General features: G+C 47.7%; 1 protein-coding gene across 8 annotated transcripts in view; it reads right to left on the bottom strand.

The window, feature by feature from the left end:
- The window catches only part of AspRS-m (aspartyl-tRNA synthetase, mitochondrial), a 382,875-nt gene that overhangs the window by 259,588 nt on the left and 98,553 nt on the right, over positions 1-24,734 (bottom strand). For all 8 annotated transcript variants that reach the window (XM_075880712.1, XM_075880715.1, XM_075880709.1 and 5 more), the window contains one exon: positions 4,101-4,147. In XM_075880712.1, the coding sequence (XP_075736827.1) occupies positions 4,101-4,147 (47 nt within the window). Of the gene's footprint in view, positions 1-4,100; positions 4,148-24,734 lie in introns of those variants that run through there.

Raw genomic sequence — 24,734 nt, 5'->3', positions numbered from 1 at the left:
ATATATATATATATATATATATTGATACATATACATATAGGGTGCATGACATCGACGCTGACGTCCACGTTGAAGCTGGCGGCAAAATCCAGTCGAGAGTGTCCATATAACTGCTATCACAATAAAAATCGTATGTAGCAATATAAGAAAATGAGCGGCTACTTGGCTCTCACTCCGGTTACACCTGATGTCTTGTAAGCACACCAGGTAATTTTCCGGTAACAGCAACTCGGTGGGGCTAGGCCTCCGCCATGCTGGACATGCAACTTGCGTCTCACCTACCTATCATTCTCCTCACCCCTTCATAAAACCACCCACAATAAATGCGGGTGAGCAGTCTCCCATCAGTCTTGCGGAATCTCAATCTCCATATTGTTTCCCTGTTGTGCATAGGTAGCGCTAGCAAAGTGTACAGGGAAGGGGCCCCACCGCCAGAATTTTCGACTGCCCCCACCGTGAGCAAACATAAAATCTAGCGCCACCCCTCGTGCCGCAGGGTTACACTGCACTTCTGCCCGACACAACATACCTGTCGCCAGTGCGCACGTGTCATACGCTATCATTTTGCATATTCCCATCGAGTCAGCATCTGTCGCCTGTGCGCATGTGTTGTACGCTATCTTCTTGCATATCCCCGTTAAGCAAGCGTTCCTCACCACTGAGCATGCGTCGTATGCAATCCTCTAATCGGGCCCAGTTAGACGACGAAAATAGCGACTGACCGCAATGAACGCCTTCTTAGTTAACCATGTTGTGAAACTTTTTTCATGATCGTGCCAGAGTGCCAGCCGTGCGAAACTACTCAGGCGGAGGTGTTCGCCTTCCATAATCACAGCCGTACCCTACATAATAGTTCAGTTGGCAGAGTGAAGGGCGAGCCCTGCTGGGCGAACGCCAGTTATACCTCGCGATAACTTTCTGTGGTAGCACAGCCAAAGCTACGTGGGCGGAGCTTCTGTAGATGTGTTGCTTTTTCAATTCAATTCTTTATTCACCATTAGTACAGAAGGAGGTCCCAGAGTTACAAAACTGCCAGAGGGACCTCCTATGAGTCATTTGTCAATATCATATGATATTGATATTGACAATATCATTTGTCAATATCAGTCATATGTCAAAGGCAAAAAGCAGTTACAAAGTAAAAAAAAGATGCAAGAAAATAATAAGGAGGGCATATAGAAAAAAAAGAACAATAGAAAAAACCAACAAAAGGTAAATCTGTACAAGAAACATAGATTACAAGAAAATAGTACAAAACTAATTATAGATGATAAAAATTGCAATCAACACAACTTACATAAACATAAGGGCTTGTCAAAGAACATGGTGTACAATTGACATATAAATACAGAAACATGCTGGCAACTAATTTTAACGAAATATTCAATTTCTAAAAACAACAAACCAAAAATTGGAGAAAAAGTTCAACACAATTCTATGATACATATTATGGGAGTGGTATTGTAACAAAATGAATTAAAGTTAAATGCTTTACGTATATAATCAACTACCCCAAGTATTCCGAAAGTTCAAAATTCCAGACATTTATAACTTTCGCCATCCACTTTTCCGGACTTTTTACCGCTAACCGCACGCTCAAAGTCACTATTGTCATGACTGGGGGACTTCGTCGGGACCCGGAGCCATCCAAGGGTCAAGGCAAAGACGAACTGAGAAGACGGAGCTGAAAAGTGGAATGTTTATTTACAGTATTTACATGATTAGCTAGTGTGACACTAAATGACAAAAAGAAAAGGCAGACTCGAGCATCTCTGTGCTCGCATTTTATATCCCTGCAAGAGAAAATAATTGAGTCCCAGACACTCCAATCGGATTGTTGTCTTCCACTCCGCCCACGAAGAGGCAAAGTCACAAACCCCTCCTGCTGAACCCAGAAAAAGGGGAAAGACATTCACAGTTCATCGCACAGGGAGCGGGTATTACACGCAATACTCTAGGTGACAGCACGGCAAAACTGGCACAGTGCGATGACCTGGAACCCCCATTTGCAGAGTCGACCCATCCGGTTGGCAAGGTTCAAGGTTGACTCATCAAGGAAGCATTTCTGCCAGGCAGGCCATGATGCGCAAGAAATGAAGACTCTAAAGGCCCTTGGATTGCGAAAAACGTCATCGAAGATGATTCTCCAGCTCTCGGCTCATTGTCAGGTGCATATGATGACTCCAGCAACGCAAAAGAGACCAGTCTTTCTAGGCAGCGCAGACAGCAAAACAGCGCCTTTCCAGGTAATCCATCGGTCGTGCAGGCCCAAAGGGCTTGAGGTGAGCCGACAGACCTAAAGAATTCGCTGTGCTGTCGCTGACTGTGAAAACCTCAGGAAGCTCTGCAAGGTCAAAATTTTTCCACGCGTCCAAGCAGTGCCAAGACACAGGTGCTGATCACAACTCTATCGACATCGCCATTTTGGTTGTTTTCGTATCCTCTAACCCACTGCGCCGTGGCATGGCTGTCGTACGCTCGAAAGCTCGAAACCCCAAATGCCACAATCTAGCGCATGCCAATCTGTTGCCAGCCATAGCTTAGTCAAATCTGTGGCCAGAGCTCATTCACAGCACATGGCACTGTGCCTATGCTCCGACAGTGGGAAAAGTTACGCTGTTGATCTATGGTCTGCCGTCGGTGCTCGCAGACTCAGGAAGGCGGATACACAACAGACCCTCTGGAACTGTTTTCGCCACGCGAACTTCATATTGGATCCCGAGACAGCTGTCTCGCCCAGTGTGGACAGTGTGTGCAACGAACTTCCACCCGAAGACGTTGCCTTCGACAATCTGAACACTGCCGGTGTTTCAATTCCAGCTAGGATCACCTTTGAGTGCTTCGCCGACGCTGATGACCTAGAGCTGTGTGCGAAATTAATCGATGACAAAATCATTCGTCAAGTTACGACGGATTCCGACGACTCGAACATCTAACCTAGATCAAAGAGGCAGCGCCTGCACAAACAACGAGCTCGGAGCTCACGTGAGCACTGACACTGTCATCAGTGTACAGAGACAGCATGACGTTAGATGAAATTAAGGCAGACAACATTGTGGGCAAGTGAAATTGTGGGTAGCTCCAGCCACATCGGATTTTTTTTTAAAATATAAACGACTCTTTTCAAAGCACCTAAATGAATCATTTGCTGAATTGCCATAAGAATCCTGTACTCCTCCCCAACCCTCTCCGTCAGCAAAAAATACCTACTAAATCATGTGTTTTTGCTTGCATTACTTTTTTCATACTGCCCGATTTTCAGGATGGTTTTCACAGTTCCTAGAGGCTCCAGGAAATCAGACAACTGTATCTCTAAAATCGGCCTTTCAGACCCCATCGCAAGGGAAAAGCAATGGATGCAACAGCAACAAATTATAATGTTGCACGAAGTGGGGCTGGCATCCAACTCTTTTCGATCCAATGTATCAGGACTTACAAAATGCTAGCGTAAAAGATATGGACATTCCTCGGAGAGCCATGATTTTCGCAGTCTCTTTGACGGCATGTAGAAGGGCATATGGGCCGTCTGCTGGTGCCTGCCAAGATAGCATGTGCACCAGCCATTGTGTCCTCTGTCCTTATAATTAAAGTTCACAGCAGTTCCTGCTTGAGCGACTCCCCCCCCACCCCCCGCCCTGCTTCACGTTAATATTGAGTGCACCTTCAAGTCGGGCCGGGCACTGCTTGACTAGCAATTTACGTCAAGCCTCACACTCAAGCTGATGTTATAGCATGCCACCTCTGTGTAATGAAGATGGATCAGCTCGTTTCGTGTCTGCTTCAGACCAGTTTGTCACACCCGCTCACGTGCTTTCTAGGCCGCAGGTAGAACATGCGACACATGGGATGTGGGATATTATAGACTTGGACTTTATATGAAACAAATACGGCAGTCTCAGTAAAAACACCTCTTAATTGACACTGCTGCTTAAAGTGAACAAGTGCTTCTGACAAGATTCGTGTCACATCTCTGTTCTAAAGCTCTGTTCATCTCTCAGTAAATAGAACTCCTGTTCAATGGATCATATTTTCTTGGTCCCTTCAGGTTCAATTTATTGGGAGTATATAGTAGTTGCTAGCGCAATAAAAATAGTACTTACTCCAGGAGTTCTCTTAAACAATGTTGGTGTCTCCACTTCCACAAAACCTACAGAGAAAAAGGATTTAGGGAAGTTAGACTGGTCTTCTAAATAACACATTCTTGATACTTCTCAAGTACAAATGAAAACTTCAGGCAAGGTACATTTCAGCTTGATAAAAGCCGATAAGCAGTTCATTTTTTGTTACCGTATATACTCGCGTAATGAGCGCTCTTTTTTCCACGAAAAATCCGAGCAAAGTTGGGGGTGTGTTTATTATGCGAGGCAAATTTTACAGAAACTTTTTCAAGATGAGCGAAAAATGAGGTAATGCAAAAAAAAAAAGTTAGGTCCTTCAGCTCTTCGCAATTGACATAAGCGTACACTGTTTGGAAACAGCTTCTTTCTTGCACTTCAGTCATCTTCAGTAGTTGAAGACGCTATCTTCTGCAAGCTGTCGCTGGTCTGCCCGCACACTCCATAAAGGCATTTCGTGACTATCTTTTCTTGCAATGTTAAAGCACAACAGTGCTTTCTGCTGTGATCTCGAATGGCACCCAGAAGCATGCGTGTGGTGATTCGGGGCTTTCAGACATGGACAATTGACACACAGACACGAAACATTCGACTGAATACAATCACAAACACTCTGATTGGCCAAACACTACAAATATCATAAAAATCCTGATCCTACACTCCTAGCCCACACGAGCAGGACAATCGGTGCGTCCTGAAATAATTGTTCGTCGGACGACACTCCCTGTACCAGGAGGTTGACGAAAGATGCACGAACTGGTAGAATCCCGAGTAGGACCAGTATGCACGATGACGTCGTGTATCGATGCACGAGCAGTTGGGAACTGCTAGTTTCCCAACATGCAGGCCGCGTTACGCCCGACGTGGCACCGAGGCCACGCCTTCAGCTTCGGGCGGCGACGGACCTGCTCGTACGTAGCACCATGACCACGACTTCCAGCGGTTGTGCCGGAACCACTTGGACGTGGCACAGAGACCACGATCTCCGCCCGTGGTGCGGACCCCCTTGATTGTGGCTAGGAGACCACGAGACCCATTGATTTCGCACAGCGACGACCAGTCGCTGTGCAAAAAGAATTAGATGACAACAATACGTCTATGTTGTGAATATTGCAGTCTGTGTGCCTAGTGTCAACACGTGTTTTATTACCAAAGCCATCTGTCTATGTGCACCTGGTTATGACGCATACGCAGTAATTGATTGATTGATTGATTTGTGGGGTTTAACGTCCCAAAACCACCATATGATTATGAAAGACGCCGTAGTGGAGGGCTCCGGAAATTTCGACCACCTAGGGTTCTTTAACGTGCGCCCAAATCTGAGCACACGAGCCTACAACATTTCCGCCTCCATCGGAAATGCAGCCGCCGCAGCCAGGAATCGAACCCGCGACCTGCGGGTCAGCAGCCGAGTACCTTAGCCACTAGACCACCGCGGCGGGGCGACGCATACGCAGTATGCAGGTGTGTTATATTGTAGATGTCACTGCCAACCGTGTTCACACGTTTGATGAGCCCATTAAACCTTTCGTGTCACTGTGTGCCAAACAAATGCTCCTTAGTGTTGTGACAGAAAGACTACAATGCTATTTTTATGTTTGCCCGGTGTTTACTTTTGTTATTATTGTGTTTCATTGTGTCGCGTCCACATTAACGTTATCCGTGGCACACCGTTTCCCCGTAGTTGGGGAAAATTTCGTAATAGGGTGTGATTGAAAGGCAAGAATGAAACTGAAGATGACGGAGTGAGGAGGTGTGGTAAGAATGAAAGTAGTAAAAGTGAAAATGAAAGAGAAACCGAAACTCAAAGTGCAAACCGAAAGTGGGATGACGAAGATGACAAGTGTGAGAGTAAAAGAAGAGGAGCGTGGTGCTCGTGAGCTGGCAGACGTCGACGCGCTGGGGAGCATGACATCTGGCAAGCGCCGTTCGATCGACCTCGAAGACTAGAAAGAACCGAGCTGGTGTACCAAGCCAGCCGGGACGAGCTTGGCATGTCCTGAGGACGAGCGAGTGTCCCGACCCAGCGTAGCAGTACTGCTCCTGCAGTGAGGCCGCCTGGATCAGTGCGCGCGGCGGTGTTTAAAGAATCGGCGGCCGTGGTCAAAAAATCGTTTTGTTGCGCCGGCAAGTTTGCGTGGCCTCACGAACTTCAATATTTTATGATTCGTTCTGCGCAAATTAACAGCCGTTATCGCCCTTCCGCACGCGCACGGAAGGCATGCCGAGCCGAGGGTGAAGTGAGCGAGAACAAGTCCAAAACACGAAACGAATCACAAATTATCAGAGTCGGTGGGGTAGCGTACGTGCATGCACTAGACGCAGACTATCGGATACAGTCGGTGGCCGACGATGTTGGCAAATGGTCTAGTCACTCCAGGCCGGCAACGCCAATGACAGTACCAGCGATCAAAAACAGGGTAGATGGCCGACCGGTCTTCGAAAGATCAGTGGCAGTGTGAAAACACGGACCTGGTCTGGCGATGCAGGGTGCTCAGAGTAGTGGGGAGACAAAGGACGGAGGGGTGGGTAACAAAAAGCGGTCGGGGCAATGGATTATGGTAACAGCTTTCTTTCCTCCATGGGTTGGGAAGAGCGGCAACTAGAGGGGCGAGGAGGCAGGGTCAACATTTAACAATAAGAATGTATGGACACCTCGCCGATGCCTGATCGTGATTGGTGGTCGAAAGTGGTTTCTCAGGAAGTTGGCAGAGCGCCGACTCCGTTCGCTGTAACCGATCAGCGGCGCTCAGAGGCGCTCATTGTAAGTGAGATTTTGTGCCATCGAACCAATGTATACTTTCACGGTCACACGGATATTGTTTGTTTTAAGCGAAAGTTAGCTTCAAGTGGGGCCGTTATATGTTGGCTCGACTGTATTACCGCGTGTTGAAGTTCCTTAATATGCAGGATGGCCACAGATATCGCATGAGCTCCTGCGCTGAAGATGTTTGTTTCAAAGTGCAAGATACCGGAGCTAAAAAAGAATGGGCCAACAGCTGCATAAGACACACAAGTGTGAGACTTTGAAGCATCGGTGAAAAATTCTGGGCAAGTGTACTTGTGCTAAGTTCGAGGAAGTGCGTGTGGATATGTGCAGTAGGTGCTGTATCGTGTGTGGTCGTTGGGCCATCCTGACAGTCCGAGCGTAACGGGAAGAATGGTAAGTTTATTGTGCCATGCTTTATATACAGGTGGAACGGGCGAGGGCAAGCCAAAGATATCTTGACTGATCGCCACGTGTTGTACATGCAGTAGCGATATCATCCGATACATCCTCTTTCGTATGAGTAAACAAAAACAGAACAGTTAAATATTTTTCTAACGGGGAGTTACAGGGTTGAATAGTGCACAGAAGAAACATCGTTCATTGCACGCCACTGGGAAGCTCACCACGACACTTGCACAAAGTTTCTGTCGTAGGTCAACCGCTGTGGTGGCCGCCGCAGTCTTGTCGAACTTCTCGAAGTTGCGATGCCTGCCGTATTGGGTGCATGGAGAGCTGCGGGCCCACTACTGCAATTTGCAGTTTGTTCGGCGAAGTCCTCACTGCTGCTGGAACACGTGCGCCTTCGAAAGCTTTCACCGGTCGGAAGTAGGTGCTGGCGGTTGCGGCGGAGGACCCTTCCTTCCTCTGTGACGACATGGTATGACCTGGGAGTATTGCATGGCTCGAGGACTCGTGCTTTGGTCGACCATGACCCCCTTTTAACTCGAACGGTGTCGCCTGCTCCCAGCGGCGCTAGGGTCCTCCTGCGGGCGTTGCTCTGGCGATGCTTTCGGACCGGAAATTCTGGAACGGAACGGACATCCGGCAGCGTCGTTCGCAGTCGCCTTCCTTGTAACACCTCGGCAGGTGAAGGCGCACCCTCCATCGGTGTCGTCCTGTAAGCGAGTAATCCAAGCCAAAAGTCTTGTTTCGCGTCAGTAGTTTTCTTTAGTATTCTCTTAACGACCTGTACTCCTTTTTCTGCGAGGCCATTTGATTGTGGATACCTCGGGCTTGAAGTGACGTGTTTGAAATCGTACAGCTGAGAAAATGCAGCGAAGTCATGACTTGTGAACTGCGGCCCATTATCGGTACAAAGTTCAACTGGTATGCCATATCTGGCGAAGATGGCACTTGCTGCTTCTATGACAGTTCTCGAAGATGTGTCTTTGAGCAACTCCACCTTGGGAAAGTTGGAGAGCGCGTCATAAACACACAAGTATGTTCTACCGCCATATTCGAAAAGGTCCGCCCCTACACGGTACCAAGGCTGGGGTGGCGCCGGGCGCATCTTAAGAGGCTCTGTCGGCTGTTTATATGCGTATTTTCTGCATGGTGCACATTTATGGCAGATCGATTCGATATCTTGATTTATTCCAGGCCAAAAAACAAGCTGTCTTGCCCTTGATTTACATTTGTTGACACCTAAGTGACCTTGGTGAATGCGATCTAGCATTTCACGTCTCATAGAAGCCGGTATTACCACCTTACAGCCTTTCAAAAGTACACCGTTAACTTGAGATAGTTCTGCTTGAAATGGCCTCCATTGGCCCTTGATATCCTCTCCAGATTCTAGGTTTTTCAGAACGTCTTTAAGCTCTTCGTCCTTCTCTGTTTCTGCTGACAACCACTTCCATGTTCGGTCGCTCACTAATGAAGACATCACACTTACCGCGTGGACTTCTACATCGTCGCTGTCGGTGTCACCCGCTTGCCTGCTTGTGGCTCTCGAGAGCATGTCGGCCAGGACGAGCTGCTTCCCTGGAATGAATTGCAAGTCAAGGTCATAACGCAGCAAACGGAGGAAGAAACGCTGTAGCCTTGGCGGCATATCGCCTATTGGTTTCCGAGCAATGGTAATCAAGGGCCGATGATCGGTCTCTGCAATGACATTGCGGCCGTAGATAAAGTGATGAAATCTTTCGCAGCCGTACAGCAATGCTAACGTCTCTTTTTCAATTTGTGAATACCGTTGCTCAGTTTCGCTGAGCGCTCGTGACGCGTACGCGACCGGCTTCCACGCGTTATTGTGGTATTGCAGCAAAGCTGATCCAACCCCATTCCGTGATGCGTCGCACGACACTTTGGTTTTTCTCTGAGGATCAAAGATAGATAGCAAAGGTTCTTTGCTCAAACTGTCGCATAGCTGCTTCCATTCCTGATTGTGGTTATCTGTCCATTCGAAGATTCGGTCCTTTTTGATCAGGCCCCTCAGTAGTGTGGTTCTTTCAGCGAGTGACGGCAAGAATTTGCTGAAGTAGTTGGCAACGCCCAGCATTCGTTGCACCGCAAGCTTGTCAACTGGTGTGGGAATTTGTAGCATGCAATTTATCAAGGATGGGCTTGGTCTGATGCCGTTTTTGTCAATCACGTCCCCGAGAAATTCTATCTTTTCGACCGCAAACGTGCACTTTTCTGGGTTGAATGTAAGGCCGGCGCGTTCAGCTGCTCGTAGCACCGACTTAAGACGCTCATTATGTTCTTCTATGGATGCACCCCAGATAAGGACGTCGTCCACGTACACTCTGACCCCAGGAAGTTCTTCAAAAATTTCATTCAGGGTCCTCTGGAAGACCTCTGAAGCAGATGCTATACCAAAGGGTAAGCGCAAAAACCGGTAGCGGCCGAATGGTGTTGCGAAGGTGCAAATTCGGGAGGTTTCGTCATCTAAAGGGATCTGGTGAAACCCCGAGTTTGCGTCCAGGCGTGAAAAAACTGTCGCGCCGGCGAGGTCTGCTTCTATATCTTCTCTGCGAGGCATTATGTAATGTTCTCTTTTTAGGCACTCATTTATGTTTCGTGGATCAATGCACACTCGGATTTTCCCGTCCTTCTTTCGAACAATAACGACAGGACTCACCCAGTCTGTAGGCTCGGTCACCTTCGTGATAATGCTGGCTCGTTGCATGCGGTCCAATTCCATCTTGAGGGGTTCTTGTAAGGCCACTGGAACACGCCGTGCGGCCTGGACGACGGGTATGGCGCCGTCACGTAACACCATCTTGTATGCTCGTTGCACGCACCCGGTTCCGGTGAACAGATGGCGAAATTCGTCAAAGATGCACTCATGGTTGCTTTTAGACACGCTGTAAACACGCGGCACAAGCCTCATGAGTTGGCATGCTTGAAGTCCGAGGATCGCTTGACGCCCCTTCCGCACGATGAAAAAATCCAGTACTGAGGTCGAGTCATTCAGTGTGACTTCGGTACGTATGACCCCGACGTGCTGAATTGCCCCTCCTCCATACGAACGTAACACCGCGCTACTTGGATTCAGCGGCGGTTGAGGGCGCATCTTGAGGTAGCAGCTCAAAGGCAGCAAATTTGCTTGTGCTCCCGTGTCGACTTTTAGGTTTACTGGCAGGTTCTTGATTTGAGCTCGCACCGTCCAGTCGCGTGGAATTTTGCCTAAATTTGACACGTCCAGAATGTCAAAGTTGTCTTCGGAGTTTCGGAGCTCGTGAACTTCCGTGGTTGTTTTGCAGCATATGGCGAAATGGTTGCGCCTGTGGCACTTCCGGCACTTCATCCCGAACGCTGGACAGCTTCGTGGTGCATGCTTGCGCCCACATCTCAGACACTTAGAAAAGGCGGGTCCTGGCGAAAAAGTTTTGTCAATAGGAGCCACGCCTACCGGATCTACTTCTTTCAGTTCGCGTGCCCAAACTTCTTGGTGTCCCGCTGCTGCTTCTGCGGCTTTACCTGCCAGCTCGGCCTTTTGTAGTGTCAAATTGTTGTCCCTTAACAGCTTTTCTCGAAGGTTGCTGTCAGTAGTCCCGTAAACGATCTGGTCTCTGATCATCGACTCCTTAAGACTGCCAAAGTTGCACGATGCTGCCTGCGTTTTCAGATCCCTCACAAAATGTTCGAAGGGTTCTCCCGGCTTCTGGATCCTTGAGCGAAATACATAGCGTTCGTGCACTTCGTTACTCTGTCCGGCAAAATATGCATCGAACTTCTGCACGACTGTTTTGTAATCGCTGCTATCCTCCTCTTGCTGGTATTCGAACGTGTTAAAGATCTCAATGGCTTCCTCACCTGCGATACTTAGGAGGAGGGCAGTCTTTGTTGCTTCCTTTCGGGGTTTGCCACTGGTCTCCGACGCGGTCAAGAACAACTCGAAGCGCTGCTTGAAGCCCTGCCAGTTCTTGCTGATTTCCCCATTAGTACGTAGTGGGGGCGGTGGCTTCACAAAATCCATGTTGTACATGCTAGGCGCTAGCTTCGGTTAACTTCTGACACCATGTATCGTGTGTGGTCGTTGGGCCATCCTGACAGTCCGAGCGTAACGGGAAGAATGGTAAGTTTATTGTGCCATGCTTTATATACAGGTGGAACGGGCGAGGGCAAGCCAAAGATATCTTGACTGATCGCCACGTGTTGTACATGCAGTAGCGATATCATCCGATACAGGTGCATTTTAGTGACATCCACGAAAGATAGATCGCAGTCTATACCTATCACTGCCACGGTAGTGAATATAGTGTGGCAACTATCAAACGATGTTCTGAAAGGGGCACGCCTGTTTCCTCAGCGAGACTCCTCACACGGAGTGAGTAGGGCTGTCTCAGCAAAGGACGGTTATTAAACAAGGCAGAACTGGACAACTCATTAATTCAGTGGTTGAGTGGTTAAGTGAGTGGGTTGTTCCTCGTCTGCGTTAACCTTGTGATAGTATGTAAATGACATGTAACATCTCTGCAAATGGAGCGACCATTCATTTGCTTCTACAGGGCTAGTTCACAAAGCACCTGTAGAAAGGCGAATGCCTACATGATGGACAGGGTCGAAAATCTTTAAGGCTGATGGTGTCGCAGACTTATAGGTTACAGCACCGTAATCTAAGCGCGTGCATACAAGGCTTTCATATACAGTTGCCTCTCATTAATTCAAACTCAAAAGGACCTCTGAACTTTGAATTATCAAAAAGTTTAAATTATCAGAAGTTCTCAGAAACATGACTGTGGATGAGGCGACACCAAACATTACAATTAGGCACCGATTTATTCCATTTAAAATTTTTAAGAGTTTTCATACCCTAATTGCACCCAATGAACACAAAGTAGGTGCAAGGTCGACAAGTTTATCAGCCATTTACTGCTGATATGACCTCTTCAAAAAATTGTGAATTGCCAACTGCTTCTTTGCTATATGTGCCTTCAGCACAAACCTCTCTATACCAGTTGAGAAGGATCACAGTTTACTATGCATGTGCTTTTTTTTTCAAACATTTGTTTACGAGCAAAGCCTTTTTCCTTGAAGACCCAAGACACTTTTTTTTATTTTTATATTGTTAGAATTATATACGCATGCAAAACTTTTGAATTGCAGTCAGAAAGCAGCCGATATTTTCTGGTATGGAACCACAAAAACTTTCAATTAACAGAATGATGGAGTTTAGATTAAGAGGCTTTTAAATACATTAAAGGAATAGAGGTCCCCAAACTTGAATATTGTTTGAATTAACCAAAAGTATGAATAATCAGAGCTTGAATTATCACTAGTCTACTGTAAAGTCATCTGACATTTTCTGTCACTACCCCACGTAGTGCGTGTCAACACTTTCAGAATATCATTGTCTTTAGGTACCCGTTCTTTAAATACTTGATGTGGGGTATGAAGGTTAGTTTTGTGACAAGTATTACGCCCAGGAACTTATGCTCAGTCTTTACAGACAGACGTTGGCCATGAAGATCAATGTCAGGATCGGGATAAAAGCCCCTCTTTTGTAAAGAATATGACAGAATGACACAAGTGGTCTTTTGTGTGCACAGTTTGAAGCCATTTCCATTTGTCCATTTCAAAATCTTGTTCAAACTTAATTAGACCTGCCGCTCGCACATTAAGAGGTTACACGATTTAAAACCGAGCTGTACATCATCAAGATAAGCGCAGTAAAACATACTGCGTGGGATGGCGAGGCGCAAGGAGTCCATTTCGGCATGAAAAGTGTGCAACTCGATACACCTCCTTGCGGCATTCCTGTTTATTGGACAAATGTATGGGACAACACAGTGCCCACTCGGACACGGAATGTCCAACTGGACAGGTAGCTTTCAATTATTGCGAACATTCTACCCCGCACACCTAAGTATGACAGGTCTCGAAGTATACCAAAGCGCTACGTGATGTCATAGGCCTTCTTCATATCGAGGAACACAGAAAGAAAGAATTGTTTACGAATGAAAGGATCCTGAATTTTTGCCTCGATGTGAAGAAGGTGGTCAGTGATGGACCTAGCCTCTGGAAACCCAGACAGGTATGGGTCAAGAGACCATTAGTTTCAAGGACGTGCATCAGCCGCCTATTTATAATTTTCTCAAAGAACTTGCAAAGGCAACTAGTTAATGCTATTGGCCTGTAGTTGGAGACTGAGGATCACACGTTATATCACACGTTATACAGGTAGAGGAGGGCTTTTTGGGTTTCAATGGGCAGGTGTCTTACATTTCATATGCCACACGGTCGGAGCCTGGAGCAGATATGCAACAGGTAAGAGAGGCCTCTAGTTGAGCTAAAGAGAAAGGTTTATTATATGCTTTGTGTGACATGGATTCCCGCTCTATTCTCTGTTTTTCTATTTTAGTTATACGTTGAAATGCTTCAGTGCAGTTCAATGAGCTAGAGACCTGCTCGAAGTGCACCCCGAAAGTATTTGCCTGCTGCGCCAAGCTGTTGTCTTGTGTGTTCACTAGCGGAAGAGAGAGTGCTTCTTGTCTTTCGACCTTGCCGACCATGTTCCCGACTCTTGCCTCATCTGCATATGAATTAATGCTCGATAAAAATTTCTGGCAGCTCTCCTTTATAGCTTGTCCATGCACTCTTCTTCCTTGAGACTTAATACTCTTGAAACTATCAGTGATCTTCCCTACTAGGCCGAAGAATTCCCATTCAGAGATATGAAAATTCCCTTTTTGGGGGATTTTCCTTAGAAACGTTCACAGAATTCTCAGCATACTCCTCTGCACAACAATACTAATTTCTGCCCCCATCCACGCACACACATAGTACAATTACATGTGTCTGATGTACTGGCGACTTTTGAAAACAGCCCCTCCATTACCACACCACAAAAGCATGACTTTTTTAATTCATATACTGTCCATTATGCACTTAAAGTCGAACAACAACAATGAACTAGAAATCAGTTTGCATAAATATCAGAAACAAATCTCAAGAGCTATGCTTGTGTGGTGCATGCCCCAGAACCGATCACAGCAGATGAAGGCGCACTGTGACCGGTAATGATCGGTCTTCTTAGGAGAATTTAAGCTGGTGCCTGCCCTGGTGAATTTAACCTGGTGAATTTAACCTGGTGAATTTAACCTGGAATGGCACCTGCCCAGCAGGCATGTTCGCAGTGGTTTCAAACCTGACTGAGCTTGCAGTGGCCGTTCAGGTGGCAAACCTGTGCAGGCTGCACCAGCCAGGGATGCTGACGGCGCGACATCGGCCCCACTCTGTTAAACAGTTGCAGGCATAGAAAGGTATGACGGGGCCCCGGCGCCTTACATCGGCGAAAGAGGGATAAGATGGGTTGTGCAGGGAAAAACGTTTGCGTGCTTATTGAAAAGACAGTTGATTTTTATTTTAAATGCGAATGCATTTCTTAGTCGGGCCATGTCGGGCATCCTGCGCCGGCTACCGCCCGCCTGCAGGTGTTATCTCCTTGTTCTCACTCCCAATCCTGTAGCAACAGCTGCGGGCATGCGTGCTTATCCTCGCCCCTAGCAAGCGGAGAGTAGGTGCAGAGCTTTGTCGCTTTTTCTCTCGATGTTCACTCTTTCTCCTCCCTGCACGCCACTCTCCCGTCCATTCGAGCCTCACTCTTGACCATTCACTGGCCGGGTGCCTCTCAAGAACATCTGGAAATGTGTGCTCGAGACGCCGCTGTGAAACGCAAACACAGAGCCAAGAACGCTGGCACCCCACTCTCTCGTCCGCTCGCTCCTCACTCTCGACCGTTCACTGGCTGGGCCCCTCTCAAGGCGATGGCAGAAGTCGGTGAAGGTGAATTTCTGACGGCAATGGTGCCCTCTCTTGGCGCGAAAAATGCATTCGCGTTTCTCCATGATTTCCTTCGGGGAGGTGGTGTCATTTTTTTAGTTGTATTTCTGTATTTCCTAGAATGTAGCAAGATTTTTTTTCAAAATCTCTCTGAAGTGATTTGAGGGCAGAATCTCAAATTGTGCCTTGGCAGTGTCGCCCAATGGTTCCTTAACATGGCTACGACAAACCTGGTGATCTTTCAACCTTGTGCTGGCAACATATGCATGCTGGCAACATCGAATCTAATCCTATTGTTCGCGATTGTTTTGCGAGCAGTTCATTTCCTTTGTGCTTCCGCGACATCGGCTCGAGCAAATGGCAGTGCGACGACTTCAGTACAATACTCGCTTCAAGAGAAGTGCGATACTGATGGCTAAAGGAATTGGGAACTCAGCTGCAGCTCGACAGCTAGATGTGGTGGCATCTACTATTCGTGAGTGGAGGCTCCAGTGAGAAGAACTTTTGAAGAGTGAGCCCAGCCAAAAAGTTTTCCATGGACCTCGTTGTAGCCCTCACACAGAACTTGAAAAAAAAAAGTGACAGAGTTTGTAATTGAGCAGCTAAGTTGCCAATTGGGGGTCAACGTTGAGCTCATTCAGTAGAAAGCTTGAGATCAGTGATGCCACCGGGGGATGCCGATTTGGAGCAGTGAAATTTTTATACTTTTGGAGCACTTTGGAGCAGTAAAATTTTAGTTTGCGAGCATTTTGGAGCAGCTAATCTTGCAATTAGGAGCACCTTGAAGCAGTAAAATTTTAGTTTTGGGGTATTTTGAAACAGGTAATCTTGCTATTAGAAGCATTTTACAGCAGTAAAATTTTAGATTTAGAGCGGGTAATCTTACTATTAGGAGCACTTGGGCATAGTATATATTCATAGTGGAGCACTTTGGAAAAGAAAGTACCTCAAACACTTTAATATTAAATGGACGCTGACCAAGAAAAAAGGATCTTTTTAGATTGAAAAAGGCTTTGAGAACTTTCATGTCATTCTTTTCCCCATCTCAGGTTTATTAATTGAGGAGAAAATATTGTATGAGACAGCAAGTAATCTGGCATCCCTGTACTACATGTTGTCACCGAACCATGCAGAGTAAACCGGAGCCACTAGTCCATTTGGTGTGAGTTGGTGTTTTTGTGCTAGCTGCCCGCCTCAATGCCTTTGTCTGCCCTAAGCCTTCTTCGATCTTGCCCCCCCCCCCCCCCCCGTCCTTCGGCCGCAATGCCGTTTATAAAATGGAATGAGGCCAATGGCCTTCATTCAACATGAACTTTCGCGCCGTAATCTGGAGACAACTGGCTCGAAGAATGAAATGATTTAACGCTTGCTTCATGACGTAGCCCACAACCGTCAACCATGTGGTGGATCCAACATTGGTGGATCCAACAGCATTGAATAGGTTCTATAGGGTGCGCGCGACGCACACTTAGCAACAACTATCTCTGTACAACGACCACTAACTGTGAGCGCATTTCTTGCCATCGCCACCCAACTCGACAGAACTATAGAGCATGATTGTTTTCCCAAATCAGTCGCACTTTGCAGCCAGATCGTTAACGTTACGAGCGCCTCCCTTGCCAGCGCTGCAGGTTGGTTCTAGGAATGAGAGAGCGTCTTCACAAGTCAACCCACCTGCTTCATCAGCACCACATCAAATTCCGTCATTATCTCTGGACCAACAAGACACTCGTTATCTTGCAATTAGTTCCCGAAATGGCGCCCCTGCTTATCGCCCCGGGGAAGACATAAGCAAGGCCATATGTTACAACTGTCGCCAACCGGGCCATCTTGCATCGAAGTGCCCTGTTCCAGAACCAGTGCCCCGCTACCCAGCCAGCAAACAAGTTTTCCCTCCCTGGCGTGCCTTTAACCTTCAGAACCATCCGAAGTATCTCTTGTGCTGTGCGCTGTGATTCAAGCAGACATTCCACTTATCGGCACTGTAGACGCATTTCTGGACAGTGGTTCAAACCGCACTATACTATCGCTAGACGTCATTGGATCTGCCAACCTGCTACCATGAACCAAACCTTCCATATCTGTTGTAGGTAGCGGCACCGCCAGCTGGTACATTATGTACTCATATCGCTGTGGGGCCTATTTCAGCAGCACTTGAAGTTCTAGTTCTGGCTAGAAACCCCTTGCCTTTATTCTTCAGAGAGGACTGGTTTAGGGCAGCCCGCCCTGAGCTCCTTGTCCGATGTCCGATCACCTCACCCAACAGAAATCCACCACCCTGAAACGGGTATTGTCATGTGATGCCTGGAAAAGGTGCTACCACGGATGTCCAATGCTGTTGTGCTGTCAAGTAGTCCTGAGTCTCCTCTTGAACAAGCGGTGTCTCTCACAGGCTGCTTGCAGTTTTTGCCATTGCCGGACAACAACCAGCCCATATGGTTATTCCTCGAACACATTGAAGATTTGCATAGAAAGCAGCCACTTCAACCAAAGACAGCAACACTTTGTACAAATGATGCTACGTTGGACAAGCTACGTGACGCTCACATAGGTCCACAGCTGCAAGAAGTTATGGCAGCTCAACACATCTTGCGTCAGCATGTTGACTTCTTTGCTACTGATGACAATGATTTGAGCTTTTACAAAGGGACAGAACACGCCATCGAGCTTGTGCTGGATGCATCGCCATATGCCCGATGTGAGAATTGAGGCTAGCTTGCTGCCCTTGCTCAGGCTTTGCCGCCTCTTCTGCGGTTCTCATGTCCCGACATGACTCCCCTCCTGTCCTCTCTGCCGCGCTGGGAGAGCGAGGAATGACGTTTAACCTCTCTCACCCAATAGCGAATGTCAACTGCGGCACCGCGCGCGGAGTCTCCCGAGAGGTTTTGCGAGCGTGCGTCGGGAGAGAGTCAGAGATTCTCCGGGACAGCTTACGGTGAGCACGCATTCCCTTTTCCATCCGTCAACTCCCATTGTTTGGGCCTCATCGGACTTCGCTGATGGCACCTCGCGCCCCAGGCAAACGCTCACCTTTTGTTGCCCCTTTGCGTATGCTCGGCCGAAAGGCGGTACGGTGTCCGAGTGCGTGGCCAAGCTACGCCAACCCGTCTCCCTCCGTAGTCAACGCGAGCGCTTGTGCCCTCGCTCGAGCAACCGGGCCTTGGTCCCGGTGTCTCCATGAATCACTTTTACCACGAAGACGTGCTCGTGGCACCCTGTGTAGTACTTTCAGCCCATGGGTGGATAAGCCCATGTGCTTTCCCGCCACACTTTTGCAACGGGCTGTACTGCCTTTTGGTGTTGCCACGGACAATAAAGTGTTGCGACTTTGAGCAGTATCGTGTTCTCGCCCCGGCAACGGTTAACGCGTGCCCTGCGACTCGCTAAGACTGGACCCACGCTAGAGGCCGTACTCCTTCGGGATACGTGTCACTACACCGTCAACCATGTAGATGTGGCAAAAAGAATCGCAACTTCATGCAGTGCCAATGCCAAGTGTTTCATGCTCAAGGCTCGGTCACCAAGCGGCACGAATAGAACAAGGACTGTACCAGACAGCAAGCCAGCTGCTGCAGGTCAAGGAATTGAAAACAAATAACAACGGGACGCCAAGACAAGTATCCACTCAGCGCCATGGGAACTTGTCGATTCTTTGGATAAGCTTCGACAGCGTCTCAGCAGTAAGATTGAGACTCTTCGAGGTAAAAGACCTGCAGAACGTAAGCGCAAGAACAATAAACAAGCCACCAAGTTAGCTGCTAAGCCAACACAGAATAAGCAACACAAGCTCAGTCAAGAAAGCCTAGCCGCTGCAAGCAACCCAAAAATAGAAAAGGCGCCACAGGGTGCAACTGCTTTCTACCGTGACAGCTACGCCATCTATAGTAAGCTTGAATCGACTGACCCGTCAACTAGTACAGATGCTCAGCCTAACGTCGAAAAAAAGGAGGAGATTGTCCATCAACCGGAAGTGAAGGCGGAAAAGGTGAAGCACCTTAAAGAATGTGAAATATGCCGTGCGAAAGGGGCTTTGGAAGTGCGAAAATGCCACTGGGCTCTGTGCAAAGAACAGATCAAGGTCAGAAATGACTATACTTTGAGGAAGGCACCGCTGAAGTTGTGCAAGAAGCGGCAGCAGGAGAGGCACAAGTGGGATTTTAGCACCGAGAACGTAAAGCAACCTCAGATAGAGTGTCACCGGAAACGTCGGGACAACATCAAGGCACGTCAACAGGCCAAGCTTTAGACCAAGACGAAAAGCCTCAGGAACGATAACCACATTGTTCCAGGATTCGCGGATCATTTAGATGTTTTGGTGACTATGAGAAAAGACTATGAAAAAAAAAAAGGGGGCTGGGATGTAATGTAAAAAGCCAATCGAGCATTTTACGAAAAAAAGAGGAGGTCGGATGTGAGACAGTAAGTAATCTGGCAGCCCTGTACTACATGTTGATTGAGTCGTGACACCGTTTCGTAGTCGTTCCTAGGCGCGCGCGTGTTCCATGACTGCATTGATGCCATAGCCTCTGTTTATTAAAGCCGTTTTCACCTTATCACCGCCTTGTCTACGTTGCTGAGCCCTCACAATTGGTATTACATTTATAAATTATTTCTGAATTTCGCACTGAAATATCTGCACGTCATACCACAAATTTCAATGAGTATTTTTTTTACTTCAGCGACATTAGCTCAAAGTAATTTCCTTAGACCTAGTACATTAAATATAGACTCCTCTCAGAAGTCAGTTTACTTTGTTTTTAGTACTGAAGAGCTATGTAGGACCTAGTAAAAAAACATCCAAATTTATAAAGTCATTGCAATTGATGCACTCATGGAACTACCGTATAAACCGGAATATAGGTGGAGATATTTTCAATAAAACAACGAGCTAAAAGGTCCGTTCGATTCACCTGCACCAATTGGAACCAGTTCACGGCTGTGCAAGCGAAGTTCAGAAATTGTGCAGCGTGAGTTCAGCGGCGCAGGCACAGTGCGACCCCCGAAACGAATGACGATGTGCCAACAGTGTGCAGGCCTTATTTCTCTTCGCTTAATTTACACCGTACAGCTAACACTGAACGATGGCGAACCACACATCTGGACAGTTTATGAGGCGCGAACATATTGGCAAAACACACCGCATTTGTAGAGGCGGGTATGACGCCTAAGCCACCTACGCCTAAGTGCTGCGTCGTTTGCTCAGCTGCACATGCGGCTGCACCAAGCCGGCACCGTCAGCGTAGGAGGTGCAGGAAAATCTTGAACCAGTGCTGCACCTTTTGAAACGAATGACAGGGTTCAAAGGTCGTCAATGCTGCACCACTAAAACGAATGGCAAAGTGCAGCACCCCGTGAACTGGTTCACGTGGTGCAGGTGAATCGAACGGACCTAAAGTCGCCCCTCGTCTTATATAGCAGTGTCTAGCCGGCAGAGCACTGCTGTCTGGCAACATGTGGCTTGCATGTTGATGAGAAGTCGGACGCGGCCATATTCACACCTAAATCCAATAGCAGGTTTTTTTTTCTCTCTTGCCTGTTTTTTTGTGTTCGTGAATTACCTCCGATCTGTTCCAAGTTTTCACTCCGCTTGACATTGCATTTCATTTGTAGCAGTCTTTTTTTTCGTTTACTAAATACGATTAGCGGTAAGAGAAGGTAGTACTCAGCTGCGTTTAAACTAGACGTTGTTGAGTTCGCTGAAGCGAATGGGAATATGGCTGCTCAGCAAAGCTATGGTGTATCAGAAAAAAGCATGCGCTATTGGAGGGTGCAGAAAGGGAAGCTGTAGATATGCAATCCTCGGAAAATGTCATGTTGTGGGCAAAGTGCAGTTCATCTGCAGCTGGAGTATATGCTAGAAAACTTTGTGCGGGAAGTTCGTGCGTGCTCGCTGCCAGTGACCGTTAATACCATTCGCAAGAAAGCTGTGGAACTCGCTCTAGAAGCTGGGCTCACGAGAGAAGAGTTTCGTGCAGCAAACTCTTGGGTGCATCGATTCATGAGACGCAAAAGATTTTCTCTCCGGCGGCGCACATCCATCCGTCAGAAGTTGCCACAGGAGTTCGAGGACAAGCTTATAAACTTTCAGGGCTTCGTGAACCGGCTTCGGGAGAAGAACAACTACATGATGGGGCAAATTGATAATGCCGATAAGACCCCCATGTGGTTTGACATGCCTTCATCAACCATGATCAGGCAACGTGGCACCAAGGACATGAATCTGTTGTCCAGTAGCAAGGAGCACTTGTGCTTCACTGTCATGCTGGCATGCATGACAGATGGTAGAAAGCTTCCGCCCTTCATCCTTTTCAAACGTAAGACAATGCCGAAGGAAGTGTTCCCGCCCGGTGTTGTTGTCCGCGTCAACAACAAGGGATACACGGACAAGGCCCTGATGCTTGAATGGATAGGAGTAGTCTGGAACCATCGGCCAGGTGCACTGCTGCGTCTTTGCAGCATGCTGGTCTTGGATGTGTTTCATGGCCACTTAACCGACGCAGTGAAACGCGCACTCGGCGACGGGAAAACGGACCTCGCCGTGTTACCAGATGGTATGACGTCCACCCTCCAGCTGCTCGATCTTGTGTTAAACAAGCCGTTCAGGGTCCGAGTATGGCTGGAATACCAAGAGTGGATGTTCGGCGACAACCCCAACACCGCGGGCCGCCCACAGAGGCCTCCGCTTGCGACTGTTTGTGGCTGGGTGCTCTCCGCCTGGCGTTCCTTGCCGGATTCCATGGTGGAAAATGCTTTCAAGAAATGTTGCATCAGCAACTCGCTGGATAGCATGGAAGACGACGCGCTGTGGGAAGCGGCCAGCAAAATACTCTCGTCTTCAGAAGACAGTGGTGCTTCGTGTAACGAATAGGAACAGTTGCGATGGTGGTTGAGGGGAGCTCCAACGGTTGGGGTGCAATGTGCCCAATTCGCAAATAAATGTCGCTCGGCAGTTTTGGGTTGTTTTCCTTTTTTTTCTTTTTCGGTAACCTGAACTTGGGGGGGGGGGGGTCGGCCTACATTCCCACCCAACCTATAGGCCGGTTTATACGGTATGTGAAGTCACTCGAATTTTCTTTTTGTGCGTTTTCTTGCTTACTGAGAGAGTTCTCGTGGCAAGCATGGTGATTTTGGAATTATGAAAGCGTAATTTACTAATGTCAAATCTCATTATTTCGAACTTCCAGTTAATTAGAACTGACGTTGTGGTTCCGTCAAAGCTATGTGTATTCCAATGGGTGAAAACGGCCTGTAATTCGAACGCGCAAGCACTTGCGGCGGTTAATTCGAGCATACCGTGCTCCGAAAATGTTCTCAGCCCCACGGCCAATCCCACGGCCGCGCCTCCGACACCTCAACGCTGGCGCGAAGAAGGAAAAGAAAAGGAAAGGCTGGGGTGGAATGTTTGCTCTCTCTCAAATGCATACCTGCCAACCTGGCAACAAAGAAATTCGTAATACCCCCGAGCAGGGAAAGGGGCAGGGGGCGGAAGGGGCTACCCACTTTTTTTTAATTTGTAGCTGTGATAGATTAGCTTTTAACGACAAGCACAATCACATTTTGCCGTCATAAGTCAAATCGGTGTGCTGAATTATTTTCCCCCATTTTCGGCACCAAAAGAAAAAAAAACATCACGAAAAACAATTGGGGAGAGAGCTGCGGTCTCATAATCAATAGCTTGGAGTGGCCGAACACACGAGGGTAGTGTTTTCCACCAAAGTGAGAGTTTAAAAGAGGGGGCACAAACGCTCCCGGCCGAAATTTCGCGTCATCAAAACCTAGCAAAATATATTTCTGTCAAAACAACTCGCGTATGTCTTTCTAGGACACACGCCAAACGATGGGATGGCGCAGCTGGCTATCCCGAAAGCGCGGGCTTTGCTTGCTACTAGATTCTTTGGACAAAAACGGCGAAACGGTTTTAGCCTTTTTTTTTGTTTTTACTGCATTTCATCTTACCGCTGCGTCAGTCACGTACCCTCAGAGCTCAAAGATCGCTATCGAATGGCCTCGACCGCGGTTTTGTGCGCGGCGGTTTCCAGCAAACGGTAGTTTTGTTTTCAATCCACGTGCCTTCAAAACTAAATTGTTTTATGATATCTATGGTCGCAACTGCCGCGGTTTCCTCCAGAGAGTTTGTGGAAAGCAGCGTTGCTTTGACTGGTCGAACGATGGCCGCGCGCACACTTTAGAAGTTCTATCAGTAACGTTGTCGCCATACATGATTGTGTCGAATGACCGCGGCTTCGTCCACAGCGGTTATGGCAATGACAACCACACGCACTATAGAAGACAGTGCGTGCGCTGGTCGCACGCGTACTTCCGAAGCTTTGAATACGCTGCTCTCGATCGGCCTTCGTTCGACAGTTTTGATACTAAAGTTTATATCACACGCCGCAATTAGGAAAAGTGATTGGAACATTCGAATTTCGCCCCATATGAACACATGAATTTGGCTGGGGAATCTCACAGATTCATATCTGTCGCGGTTTCGCATCACTGAGACTCTACTCTAACTCCTCTCAAATTGGTTTATAATGCGGTGGGCTCGCAAAAAGCCTGGAACGGACTGGCCAGCATTTTTGGTAATGTGGCCAGATCTCACACACACCTTTCGATTTTCGGGTGATTTTCATGGCAACCCTACAAATGTAAGAAACGGTCACGATCCGGTAGTCTCCCGAACAATCCGGGAGACTTCACAAGTATGTGATGATGATAGCAGAAAGTTGTTTGTGGCCTCCAGGACCAGCTACGGCAATGTGCCTAGGCCAATCGTGGAGGCCACGCTATTTTACTAATTTTAGTTTTTGTTTATCAGAAATGAAATATTTTTTGTAAATTTCAGGCAAGATTCGTAAAATCATACACGCGATCAAAATTCGTACATTTTAGGGAAAAATCGAAAGAATTGGCAGGTATGCAAATGCCGATCTGCGACGCGCCGGTGCCACGCCTCTTCGGGGACTCGCTCACTGATTCCGTGTCGAACGGTTGTGGCCCCAGGATCTCTGACGACAGCACAGCGGCCCGCGAGCCACAGGTTGCGAACACCTGAGATGAACGGTTTGATGCAAGTTGGCACAATTTACGTCGATTTTATCAGGTTGACGCAGCAAATTTCGTTTGGCACAGTTGGCGCAGAAGCGGAATCCCTGCCGAGATGTAGCTCGAGAGATGGGGATCCCGCGGGAGAACTTTAGGGCTTCACGTGGATGGGCACTAAAGTTCATGCGAAAAAATGAATTTTCCCTTTGGCGAACAACGCCAATAAGGCAGAAGCTACCAGCAGATTGCAAAGCGAAGCTAGTGGAGTTTCAGCGCTATGTGCTCGACTTGCATGCTCATCGCTAATGCCACTGGGGCACATAGGCAATGCGCACCAGACTCCCATGTCAAGGACAGTCAGCGAAACAGGTTCCCCTCAAGTTCACATAAAGACAACAGGCAATGAGAAGACGTGGCTACTCGTGATGCTAGGTTGCTTGGCGGTTGGGCGCAATTTGATGATAATATATGCGTTTTAATGGTGCAAGGGTCATACTTAGCTAAAAAGCGCCATGGAAAATGCTGATAAAATGGCAATGGTGCATGATTTGATGCAATACATACAGGATATGACCTAT

This window comes from Rhipicephalus microplus, chromosome X (assembly GCF_043290135.1).
Source record: "Rhipicephalus microplus isolate Deutch F79 chromosome X, USDA_Rmic, whole genome shotgun sequence".
NCBI classification, from domain to species: domain Eukaryota; kingdom Metazoa; phylum Arthropoda; class Arachnida; order Ixodida; family Ixodidae; genus Rhipicephalus; species Rhipicephalus microplus.
Note: the sequence above shows the minus strand (reverse complement) of the source record. Positions and strands in the feature narration are given on the sequence as shown.